General features: G+C 42.0%; 2 protein-coding genes across 3 annotated transcripts in view; one reads left to right on the top strand and one right to left on the bottom strand.

Annotated features, from left to right (window-relative positions):
- Positions 1-9,107, bottom strand: part of Sarnp (SAP domain containing ribonucleoprotein) — a 54,370-nt gene extending 45,263 nt beyond the window's left edge. Inside the window, exon 1 of the mRNA XM_055602979.1 lies at positions 9,023-9,107. Coding sequence (XP_055458954.1) covers positions 9,023-9,058 — 36 coding nt within the window. The 5' untranslated portion in view covers positions 9,059-9,107. The remainder of the gene's footprint in view (positions 1-9,022) is intronic.
- Positions 9,108-9,354: 247 nt separating this feature from the next.
- Positions 9,355-12,674, top strand: Ormdl2 (ORMDL sphingolipid biosynthesis regulator 2). 2 transcript variants are annotated; one of them, XM_055602816.1, is made up of 4 exons: positions 9,355-9,452; positions 10,523-10,697; positions 10,864-11,015; positions 12,077-12,674. In XM_055602816.1, the coding sequence occupies exons 2-4, from the start codon at positions 10,524-10,526 to the stop codon at positions 12,210-12,212; spliced, it is 462 nt and encodes a 153-aa protein (XP_055458791.1). In that variant the 5' UTR covers positions 9,355-9,452; position 10,523; the 3' UTR covers positions 12,213-12,674. The 2 variants fall into 2 exon arrangements, with proteins under 2 accessions (XP_055458791.1, XP_055458857.1); XM_055602882.1 differs by having other exon boundaries at positions 9,358-9,452; positions 10,444-10,697.
- Positions 12,675-12,706: the final 32 nt, after the last annotated feature.

Raw genomic sequence — 12,706 nt, 5'->3', positions numbered from 1 at the left:
CTGGCTAAATGTTAACAACATCACCACACAAAGAAACCAAATACCCTTCCCAAAGAGTAGTGTTTAGCTTTTTATTTTACTGCTGCTGTGCTGTATATCAAATGCAGAACTTTAAACAGGCTGAGCAAGTTCTCAAACTCTTGAGCTATATATACCCAGCCCTATAAAAAATTTTAAAGCACACAATGGTTTTGATTTCCAGATATGCACAAAACTGGACCACATCAAGTCCTTGTCATGCAAGAGGAGGGGGTCCATGAAGCCCTATCCCTCCCTGAGGATTTCCACAGTTAATGGCCAACATGAGGAGGAGAGGTATTTTCTTCAGTGATGTAACCAATGGTAAGTACCCATGCTTCCATAAAGAAAGTCTCACTGGTGCTCTTACAGATGACCCTACCGTAATTAAACACTTGGGTCATGGAAAAAATAGTCTATTTTATATACTTTTTTATAGTATATACTAATATAGATACTAATACTATATTAGCAGAAGGGGAATTAATTGGGAAGAGGAAGAGGATTAGTGGGAGTCAGAAGAGAGCAAGAAAGGGTAGAGGTATCTAAATATGATCAAAATACTCTACGTACATTTAAAAGATGCCATATGAAACTCATTTTATGTACAATTAACATATGGTAAATAAAAACAGTTAAAAATACCAACATACAAAAGCCTCATGGTAAAAAGACTGGAAATCCTACCTCATCAGGGTTACTTGGCCAGACAGAGCACACCTGAGGAAAGCATGGGATATACAATGTAGGAGCAAGAGGCGCCTCCATAAGTGACCTGTAAGAGGGTCATGCCTCAGGGGACCCAGGGCTTTTGAGCTATCCATTTCTCTAACCCATTCTATTCTCAGGAGTACCTTCCTTTTCTAAACAAACTGTCTCCACTCCATTTCTACTAGACACACACTTTTTAAATCAGTAAAAGTGTGTACTTACCAAATCTCACAGGCTACAGAAGGACTACTGATGGGTAACTGCCATAACTAAGGGAAAAGACACCCACATGGGAGTCTCAGAATCGCCCGCTACAGGGATCTAACAGCCTCTTCTTTCCTGGTTGGGTCTCTCTGATCACCTGCATCCACATTTCATGCCCAAACACAGATATATAGCTTTAAAAAAAAATTGTTTTAAGTTTGCTGTGAGATGATGTCTCCTAGTAAATGTCAGAAGACTGCACTGCAGTCTCAACATGACTACTTAACAAGAGTTGAACAAAGACAACAATGAACACACTAACGTCACCAGAGGGTCAAGTCCAGGTGCCTGAACACCACACAAAGAACTATGGGCAACTAAGGAGTATGGAGGTGGGAAAAAGTCTGCCCCTGCAAAGATCATAACAACTGATTATCAATACCAAATAGTCAGGCCTGAAAACCTACATACAAGTAACATTATACAGACTGAGAAGGTTGTACTCATGTATTTAGGTGTGGGTGAGAGAGAGAGAGAGAGAGAGAGAGAGAGAGATGTAGCTCGGTAGAAGTGACTCCTGCTGTGTCCTGGAATTGATCCGCACCTCTGCATACACAGAGTGAGCAGCAAGTACTAGCAAGGCTGGTAATCCCAGGACTCAGGAGACAGGAGCTGAAAGATCAGAAAAGGTCAAGGTTTTCCCCAGCTAAGTTGTGAGTTTAAGAACAGCCTGAGTTGTATGAGACCCTGTCTCAAAAAACAAAAATAAATAAGTGTATATGTGAAACCTTCTATTTAAAAATCAAACCTTGACTCATGTAAAAACTAGACAAGGGCTGGCTAGATGTTTTAACAAATAAAGACATCACTGCCAAGCCTGATGAAGTGAGTTCCACATGACAGAAGGTGTTCTGACCTCCACAAGTGCTCTCCATTATGCCCATGAACATATAAACATACACACATACAAATTTTTTTAATGAATAAAGATTTGGCTCAACAGTTCTTCAAAATAGAGAACCAGAGGCTAGAGAAACGACTCAGAAATTAAGAGTTTGCTGTTCTTCCAGATGATCTAAATTTGGTTTCTAACACCCATGTCAGGTAGCTCACAACTGTCTGTAACTCCAGAACAGGGAATCCAACAACCTCTTCTGATCTCCACAAGTACCTGCATACATATGGCATACATTCACACAAACATACACATACGCACATAAATAAAAATAAAAATAAAGACCGTCAGATGTGACAGCACATATCTTTAATTCCAACTCAGGAGGCAGATGCAAATGGATCTCTGTGAGCTTGAGGCCAGCCTGGTCTACGAGTTCCAGGCCAGTCAGTGTGACATAGTGAGATGGTTTCAAAAACCAAAACCAAACATACAAACACACAAAAAAACATTCTGTTAGGTCTGGAGAAATGGCTCAGCAGTAAAGAAGACTCACTGCTCTTGCAGGGGACTCAGGTTCAGTTCCCAGCACCCACATGACTCAAAACCATCTGTAACTCCAGGTTCAAAGGATCTACACCCCTCTTCAGGACCCAATGGGCACTACACAAACATGGTGTACATACATGCAGCCAAATCACTCATACACATAAAAATAAATATTAAGAAAAAGCAAAAAGATAAGAATATTACGGTTTTAGGGAAAGATGTTGCCACCAAAATAAGTGCACATTATACATGGCTGAAATTATAGATCTTTGATAGACTATGAAATAGCCTTACTAGGATGGATACATACTCTTTAAAATGTTTGTGTTTGTGTTCACGTTCATGTGTAGACGTGTACACATACCATAATACAATGTGGAGATCAGAGGACAACACTGAATGTTGGTCTCTATCTTGCACCTTACTTGAGGCAAAGTTTCTTATTTACCACTGTACTGCATACTCCAGGCTTACTGGCCTGAGAGCTTACAGGTGATTCCGCTGTCTCTGCCTCCCTTCTCACAGGAATACTAAGATTGCAAACACACAACCGTGTCAGCATTTACATAGGTTTCAAGGATCTGAACTCAGATTGTCAGGCTTGTGTGGCAAGCACTTTTACCAGATGAGCCACCTTTTTTGAGACAAAATCTAACGTAGCCAGGCTGCCCTCAAAATCATTATGTTCTTAAGGGTGACTCTGAATGTTTAAGTATCCTGCCTCTACCTTCCTGGTGTGCACCACCAGAACAGGTTTTATATAATATCTGAGAACAAACCTTTCCACATGCTAGGCAAGCACTTTAGCAATTGAGCTACATCCTCAGCTCTTCTGACTGCTATTTCTTCCGTCCGTCCTTCCTTTTTTTTTTTTTCAGTTTTTTGCGACAGGGTTTCTCTGCATAGCCTTGGCTGTCCTGGGCTCACTTTGTAGACCAGGCTGTTCTCAAATCCACAGAGACTGGCCTGCCTGACTCATGAGTGCTGGAATCCAAAGGCATGTGGCACCACCGATCAGCTTATTTTATTCTATAAAGCGTAACATGTTAATCTATGGAAAATAAACAGGAAAAGAAACACTGTAGAAATCTTCTATGTAGATCAGCACAAAAATACATCTGGTCTGAAAGATGATCTTTCTGGTTTTAAAGTAAAGATCTAAGACCAAAATATCTAAGCTAGAAAGCAGATATTCACAGATGAGAGAACTTTACAACTATGAATCACCTAGATTCTATTTTACCAATAGACTCAGGAGCTGGGGTGAAAACTTGCCAGCCCTGAGAGGCAGAAAAAGCATCCAGCTGACCTTCCTTCTCAGCTTACATGGAAGCCCAAAAGGCTTACTAGCTCAGCTGACAGCCCAGGAAGAAAAGGCAAAAACAAACAAACAAACAAAACCAAGACCAAAGGTTTGCTAGCTCAAAAGCCCAAAAAGCTAGAGAGCTAGAGCTCCTTCTACTTCTCCACAATGTCTTAAAATACCCCTCAACTCAAAGTCCCTCCTACTCTTAAATCCCTGTCAGCTGGTTTCTTGTTCCACCAAGATCTTGACCTAGGGTTAACTTTATTAAATCCTGTGTACAGAAAGCTCTTGTATTAAAGGTATGTGCTAGGGGTGGCTGGGCCACCCCATAATCACCTGTTTACATACAATGAACACAAAGTTCTTGGATTAAACCACACCCAACAAGAAGCTGAGTTTTACTGTTCACAGTGTTGGGGTTCACAATGGAACCAAGTATTCTGCAACAGAGAGCCAACTCCCAAAAGTTGTGCTTTGATGTATATATGTATGGCATGGCATACATACACAAGGCCACATTCACACACATATGCATAATAAATATACATTGAAATTTTAAGATAAAATTAATATGAATTTTGGAGGCAAAATGCTTGGATTGAGAAGCCACTTTATTAGTTGTAAGAACTAATAGAATATAGAGGCATTTTACTTTACAAAGTTATTATGAGAAGTAAGCTGTTACATATATAAGCAGCATCAACTGGTGGTTGCCACATAGCAAATATGTTAGCAAATAAAGAACAAAAACTGTTTGAAGAAATAACTTAAGCATGGTAGTTGGAGGGTAAGGCAGTGCAGAATGAAGAGGGAAAGGCAGAGAAAATTAAAAGGCCATCTGAAGCAGGGAGACTTATAATACACACCTAACTGGGGAGGTCTCGCCGCCTCTACATCCCATCTTCAACACTGCCAATTCACCAGATTAGGTTCCTCCTCTATATTTTTCAAAAGCTTCTTTACCCATGCTATAGCTACAAGAAACAAAACTCCTATAGGCTAGAGAGATGACTGAGTAGTTAATATAACTCCTGCCTTCTGCCAAACAGATTACACTTCATGCAATCCCAACACCTGAGAGGTGGTGGAGGCAAAGGATCATGAATCCTAAGCCAGCAAGAGGTGTCTCTCTCTCTCTCTCACACACACACACACTGCTTACTTAAGAAGGTTCTTTCTGTCTAAATTAGGATCACTGTGAGTCTAAGGTTATTCTGGCTATAGTGAAGCCCTATCTTAACCCAAAACAAGGGAAGCAGTTTGAAAATAGCTTGGCGGACCTGCCCACATAAAATCAGATGAGATGGCATGTAATCCTAGCACTCCTACAGTGAGATGGAAGGCAGACACAGATGAAATCCTCAGAAGGTAGGAGGCCTAACTTGCCTCAAATAGGCAGCATGGAACAAGAGATCCTATCTCAAACACGGTAGCTGGTAAGAATGGACACTAGGCTGCCCTCTGACTTCCACAAATGCACATGCCTGCATTAATACAAAAGAACAAACAGATTAAATAACAAAAGCCTCATCCTCTTCAGTACCACTCCAATTTCCTTTTATAGCCACAGTTTTACTAACTTTCCAAAGTATCAGCAACAACATTTACATACTTCATATTTCAGTAACAGAAATATTTTATAGTTCTCAACACTATGACAGTATTATGTATCTCTCTGGTTCTCTCCACTGTAGAGTTCCTTTTATCGTGTTTAATTATCGGAATTCAGTGTGTCCAACCAAGTCAGAATGACTATACTAACACAAAATTTTCAAAAATTTGAACTTGGTATAGACTTGCATACCAACGCAGATGTTTTTGTCCTTCCTAAAGCTTATTCCTTTCCTCTGAACTAAAGTCCCCAATTTCTCTTCATAAAAATGGGAAGAGTTTCTGTTTTGTTTTAAGACACCATGTCACCCTGGCTGTCCTGAAACTCACTATATGTAGACCACGCTGGCTTCGAACTCACAAAGATTCACCTGCCTCTGCCTTCCCAGTGCTGGAACTAGAGATATGCACTACTATGCTCAGATTGGAAAGTTTTTTGTTTGGTGGTGTTTTTTTCGAGACAGGGTTTCCCTATGTAGCCCTGGCTGTTTGGGACCTGCTCTGTAGACTAGGCTGGCCTCAAACTCAGAGATCCACCTACCTCTGCCTCCTGAGTGCTGAGATTAAGGGTACACCACCTCGAAGTTTGAGAAAAGGTTTTGTTTTTGTTTCTAAGGCATTAAAAACCTGAAATCAGCCAGGGAAGGAAATACCTGCCTTTAGACCCAGCACTGGGGGACAGGGATAGACAGATCTCAGTGAGTTCTGGGGCAGCCCAGGGTTCCAGGCCAGAAAGAGCTATACAGAGTCCCTGTCTCAAAGATAAATAAAAACTCTTAAGTCAATCCAAAAAGTCTGATTATTCAATCAAGTCAACACTAGGGCTAAAGACTGTCTTCAAAGCCAGAATTCATATTGACTCTTAACCAGAGGTCTATGGACACCTCAGGGCTACAAGGTAATTTTGTGGAGCCCCTTAAATCGCATGCAAAGTATTGTACATGCCTTTTTCTGGGAAGAGGGTCCATACCTTTCATCAGAGTTTCAAAGATATCTGTGACCTCCAAAAGTTTAAGAAGTGCTCTAGAGAAAAAGCAAAAACAAGCAAATGTGATTAAAGAGTAAGTCCTGCTTAGGCCCTCAGGAGTGCCTCTTAAGACTCTTAAGACTACAGACCTGAGATCAGGTCAGGAAACAATAGATAAAAGAGATTCATTCAATCAATGCAAACCTTTTGAACTAACAAAGATGGAAGGAGGAACTCTTTCAACAGTACAATATCCATAAAGGAAAGTCACGGAACAACTAGAGACTTACTCCAGGATTTCAAAAGGGGACAAATGAGAAAACATCAGATATGCCACTAATTGTTAATATTTACCTAAAATTTAATTTTCTGTGTATATTTTATAGTATGTATAACAGTACAGAACTACGTAACTTACACGGATAAATAAAATGAAAGTAGTTGCTCAATTTTTCTTTATTTGTTCATGTAATCATTAGAAAACCAATGACAATCCATTATAGCACCATCAAGTTAACAGTAACCAGAATAACATAAAAATCCACTAATGACATTGAGAGTCCAACAGTTAAGAAACACATCTGCTTTCAAAAAGTGATGTCAGCTTAACAGAGTAAATCAGAGGGGCCTTTACTACACACACTTCACTTACAGTTTTTTTATGCTTTTTGGTTGTTGTTGTTTTTGGTTTGGGTTTTGTTTTGTGAGACAAGGTTTCTCTGTGTAGCCTTGGCTGTCCTGAGCTTACTTTGTAAACCAGGCTGGCCTGGAACTCACAGAGACCCACCTGCCTCTGCCTCCCAGAATGCTGGGATTACAGGCATGTGTAACCACACCTGACCACTTACAACTTTTAAAGAAAGACAAAAATTCATCGATATTTTTTTCAAGATTAAAAATTATTTCTTAGAGAGAGAGAGAGAGAGAGAGAGAGAGCAAGCATGCCACACAGAAGCAGATGCCTAAGGACACCTCAGGAGAGCAGATCCCCTGGAGCTGTGTTCACGCAGTTGTGAGACACTTGACTTGGGTGCTGTAAACCAAACTCAGGTCCTCTGGAAGAGCAAGTGCTCTTAATTGCAAAGCCATTTCTCCAGACCCAATGAAGTTTTAAGAAAAAAAAGTTTTCAGAGCTGGAGAGATGACTCAACAGTTAGGACCACTGACTTCTTTCAGAGATCTCAGGTTTAATTCCCAACACACACACATGGAGAATAAAAACTGTCTGTAATTCTACAGGCACGCAGACATACAGACAGACAAAATACCCATACAATAAAATATAAAATAAATCTTTTTTTCAAAAAATCATTACAATCCAACAATTAAAATAAATAAAACTATTATTTAAAAAAGACTGGGCACGGTGCGCTTTTAAATCTCAACATCTGGAAGGCTGAGGCAGGTGGATCTATGTGAGTTCCAGGCCAGCTAGAACTACAAAGTGAGATCCGGTCTCAATAAATAAATGAAAAGGACAGTTTTTTGTTCTAAGTAAGTTTGACTTGTTCAAAGCTCCCAGGATAAAGTGAGCAAAACAACTAATAACAAAGCTATTTGTGAAAACACAAACAGAAAGGAACATAGTTTCTTAAGTCTTCCTAAAAGGAATTACTGTCCTTACAGAATAATAATAGAAGTGTTAAGTCTACATATAAAATTACCAAAATTTACAACTCAAAATAGGTACTGTGGTTCAGATTGTCACCAAGAAGTGACACCAAGAAGTGCTGGAGAAGTGGCTCGGCGGTGAAAAGCATTTACTGCTCTTCTAGAGGACCCAAATTCTATTCCCAGCACCCACGCCAGGCTACTCAAAACTACCTGGAACTCCAGCTCCAAGGGATCCAACACCCTCCCTCTTCTAACCACCATGGGAATCGCCATTCACTCATATCGTAACAAAATTAGATATTAAAAAAAACAACAACAACAAACAAAACACCAGTGAAACCAAGAGACCTAGGGTCTTTCTCAATAATAAACAGGACAAGCAAAATCCTAACGTTTTCAAACATACTTTATATATTTCCAATAGCACAGCTATCTATACTACACCTATACGTTCTCTCTCTGGTGGTAGCATAGTCCCCGAGGAGGGCAGCACGCTGAGATCCTGAGAAAACTCAGAATTTTTAGGGCTAATGTGTTCCGTCATTTTACAGTCTTGGAGCTGTCTCTGTCCCAGGCTTCCACCAGGAAACCCATCTTAAAGGCCTCTCCTTGTTTTCAAAATTCGAGTCTAGGTGGTTTAACCCCACCTAGCTAAAAGGGAATGAAAGCACTTTCTAGATTATGTTTGGGACGTATTCAAAACATATGCCAAAATGCCACTGTATGCTAACTGAGGAATCTCGGCTTTGGGACAAGAAAAATGAATACATCAATCTGGGAAGAAAACATAATTTGGGGCCCGCATGGGCACGGGGGAAGGACCACTGACGTAATGCATAATGCAGATCAAATGAAAAGGGTTGTAGAAGATAGAAGGCGCTTCGGGGCCGGGGAGGGAAGGGTAACAGAAAATAAAACAATGAGAAGAGAGGAAACAACAGGTAAAGAAAGCAATAAAATCCTGAGGAGAAACGGAGTTTAAGGCAGGCCTAAGAAGGGAGGCACAAAACTACAACGGGAGCCAGGAAAGCAGTGTAAGCGCCTGGTAAGGAACTCGTGGACTAGAGCGGCTCCTGACCCCTTCTTCTACGCAGGAGGAAGGCGGGCTCCAGAACAGCGCACCTCAGCCTTCCCCGCGTAACGGTACCTTCAGCTTGTGGAGCTCCACCGTCTCGGCCGCCATCTTGCTGCGCCTTACTCCACCAGACCCCACGGCTGTCCCCGCCTCCAGGGCCTCGCCTCATCAACCAATCGCTGCCACTCTTACTCCCACCGCTCACCAACGGCTCTTCCCATTAGGCAGCGGAGGCGTCGCTCTCACGCCTCTTGGCCACCTTCCACGGCTCTCCGAAAAGGGGGACGGGGAAGGGCGGGGCTTGCATAGCTAACGAGAGAAAAGATGACCAATTGTACGTCCCTGCTGCATAACCAGCCAATGGCTGGGAACAGCACGGATTCTGTTCCGCCAATAGGGAGAGCGCAGATGGGCCTAAAGACGGACCACTTCCTGGAGACCACAGGTGTGAGCCTGGGCGCCAGCGCTGCGCCCCAGCCGGGCAGGGTCCTGAGGCCAGCAGGTATGGGCTGCGCGAAACGTGAAGGTTACGGAGAGAAATCGGCGGTAGTATTGGGAAGGGTGGCGAAACGACAGCCTTAAATGCCGAAAGTGGGACTGGCGGAGGCTCATGGGCTGACTCGGTACTTGGGGATAGGCAAGAGCAGCTAAAAAAAATAGAATTAGGCATTAGAGTTAGCAGAGGCTTAAAAGGCAAAACCGCCTATAGAAGAAGAGGGCTCCAGTGAGGGACTGAGCTCAGGCCCCTTCCTAGACTAATTTAAAAACGGTAAGTTCTTGCAGCGCCCCACGCTTCTGAGAAGGGATGCTGCTGCTGGCTGCTAACATCCTGCCCCAGAAAAAAAGATGGGAGCTAGAGGTAGCTTCATTCTCGATACCTTCTTATTGGTCCCTTGATTAATTGCATAGCTTTCTTGTGGAACTCTGGGTGTGTGTGCCTTTATGATTAACTTCAAGAAAGTAAATTAAAATACTCCCGATTTTCCTTGTCCTTTGAGTGTCACAGTCTAAGCTTACTGCTTCATGTTTAGTTGAAGTGTAAAGATCGCAGTGAAAATTACCATGTTTCTATAGTAGTGAGGGCCTTAAAAAAAAAAAAAAAACACTTGTGGTGTGGGTATGCACACTAACGACAGCAGGTATGTAAGTCAGAGGACAGTTCTCTCCTTACACTGGTGGGTCCTGAGCACCCAACTCAGGTCTTTAGGCATGCTGGCAAATGCCTTTTTCCGGTTTAGCCATTTCAAAGACCCTGTTGCCTTTTTGTTTGTTTTGGAGAAATGATCTCACTGTAGCCCAAAATAGCCTCAAATTCATAACATCCATCATACCTCAACCTCCCAAATGCAGGGATTACAAGCATGAGCCACCACACCCAGCTGCTTCATGTCATCTCAAATTTTAACAAAATCTTCAGTTTTTGCTCTTTTTGCATGATAGAGAATAAAGAGAGTATTTCATTCCCAAGAGTTCAGGGGATTTTGGCTTTTCAGGAGACAACTGGGGAACAAGCTCAATCAGGGGTTAAGAGGAAATTGAGTTGGACTCCTGCCTGATCCCTCACTGTGGTAGGATGAATGTGGGGGTGGCACACAGCGAAGTAAACCCCAACACTCGAGTGATGAATAGTCGGGGCATCTGGCTGGCCTACATCATCTTGGTAGGACTGCTGCATGTGGTTCTCCTCAGCATCCCTTTCTTCAGCATTCCTGTTGTCTGGACCCTGACCAACGTCATCCATAACTTGGTGAGCACTAAACCGTACCCTTGTACCCAGCCCAGGTCTATCCCAACCAAAACACAGTAAAGTCACCAACCGTTTGGGATTTTATCTTTCTTTTGGGATCTTAACATAATTCTTGAACTGAAGGACTACTTTCTACCCCTAATATTGTCCCTTTCCCTCTCCCCAGGCAATGTATATCTTCCTACATACAGTGAAAGGAACACCCTTTGAGACCCCTGACCAAGGAAAGGCTCGGCTTTTGACACACTGGGAGCAGATGGACTATGGACTTCAGTTTACCTCCTCCCGAAAGTTCCTCAGCATCTCTCCTATTGTACTGTGAGTCTGGTGGTACAGGAGATGCTGGGTCAGAAATGGCTCCAACAAGCCAGGGAAAAGGAACTAAAGGGCTGGGGAAATGGCTTAGCCAGGTGCTTAGCACACAGCATAAGGACTTGGGTTCAATCCCTAGCATACAGGTAAGAGCCAGACATGACCATGTACAACCATGGGTGCCTATAATCCCAGCACTGAAGAATTGGGGGCAGAAAGATCCCTAGGGCTTGCTGGCCAACCAGTCTAGCCAAATTGTTGCACTTCAGGCCAGAAAGTAACCCTGTCTCAAACATAAAATAAATAAGGTGGAGAGCAACTAAAGAAGATTTACATTGACCTCTGGTCTCCATGCATACCCACAGATGAACATGTACCTATGTACACACAAGAATACTAGTCCTGCTCCTACAGAGAGCATTATAAAGTACAAAATAGTAGTCAAGCATTCCTTGCTGGTTCCCTGGTCATAAGGAAAGGGAGAAGGGACTGAAAATAAACCAACTCCTAACTAAAGCCAAGAAACAGTCCCAAAAGAAGCAAATAAGTAAAGGCAAAACTTACATTAATGTTAAAAAGTAAAACTGACTTGGGGATAGGAAGCAAAATGGGCTCCAAAAATTATATAGGCTGAAACAGCTTTGGCTGTCATTTACAATTTAACAATTAGCAAACAGATTCATAATCTCTAGTTAAAGATGCCTTCTGAGTGGGAGCTGGAGAGATGGCTTAGTGGTTAAGCTGCTCATCCAGAAACCCTGAGTTCAGTTCCCAGCAACCACATGGTGGCTCACAACCATCTATAATGAGATCTGGTGCCCTCTTCTGGCATGCAGGCAGAATACTGTATAAATAATGAATAAATAAATCTTTAAAAAAAAAAAAAAAAAAAAAGGGAAACCTTCTGAGTATATCCTGAACCTCAGAGTAAATACTATTGATTTAACTAGAATAGTTTTGGACTACATGCGATAAAACTAATAATTCAAAACAGAAAAGTCACTGGAAAGGCATTAATGTGGATATGGGAGACCAACCTCGGTCATCCTATTTTTTTTTCTTCCTAGCTACCTACTGGCCAGCTTCTACACTAAGTATGATGTTGCTCATTTCCTCATCAACACTGCCTCATTGCTCAGCGTACTGCTGCCTAAGCTACCCCAGTTCCATGGGGTTCGTCTCTTTGGAATCAACAAATACTGAAAGATGGGTTGGGAGTTCTGCAGGCATTGAGGGAAGGCACTGGAACTAAGATGGAATGTTTTCCCTTCTCCACACTCTATCTTCTGATCTTGGAAGCCTGAGAGATAAGACAAAACCTTTCTAAACTCCAAGAAGGAAGAGATTGGAAAGTGGATTTCCTGGGCCCACCCTTAACAGGGTCAAGATTCTCTGAATCAGGAAAGGTGAATGAAGTTAAGGTCCATACCACCCACTCTCCTCTATCTTACAAGAAGCCATTGATGTTTGGGCAGGTTTTCTGGTGATTATGTTTTTCCATGTCTTCGAAACCTTCCACCTTCAAGTTCTGTTTTGATGTATATTTTCCTTAAAATAAAGTCTTCTCAGTTATGGCTGAAATTTGATAAGCAAGGATAGAGATGTTCTCATAATAATGGGGAGGAAATATGGAATGCCAACTTATTAAAAAAAAATGTAAGCAAATTGTTGTCACTTTTCCTTTGGTCCAATATGGG

This window comes from Psammomys obesus, unplaced genomic scaffold (genome assembly GCF_907164565.1).
Source record: "Psammomys obesus unplaced genomic scaffold, mPsaObe1.curated_primary_1811, whole genome shotgun sequence".
NCBI lineage: Eukaryota > Metazoa > Chordata > Mammalia > Rodentia > Muridae > Psammomys > Psammomys obesus.
Note: the sequence above shows the minus strand (reverse complement) of the source record. Positions and strands in the feature narration are given on the sequence as shown.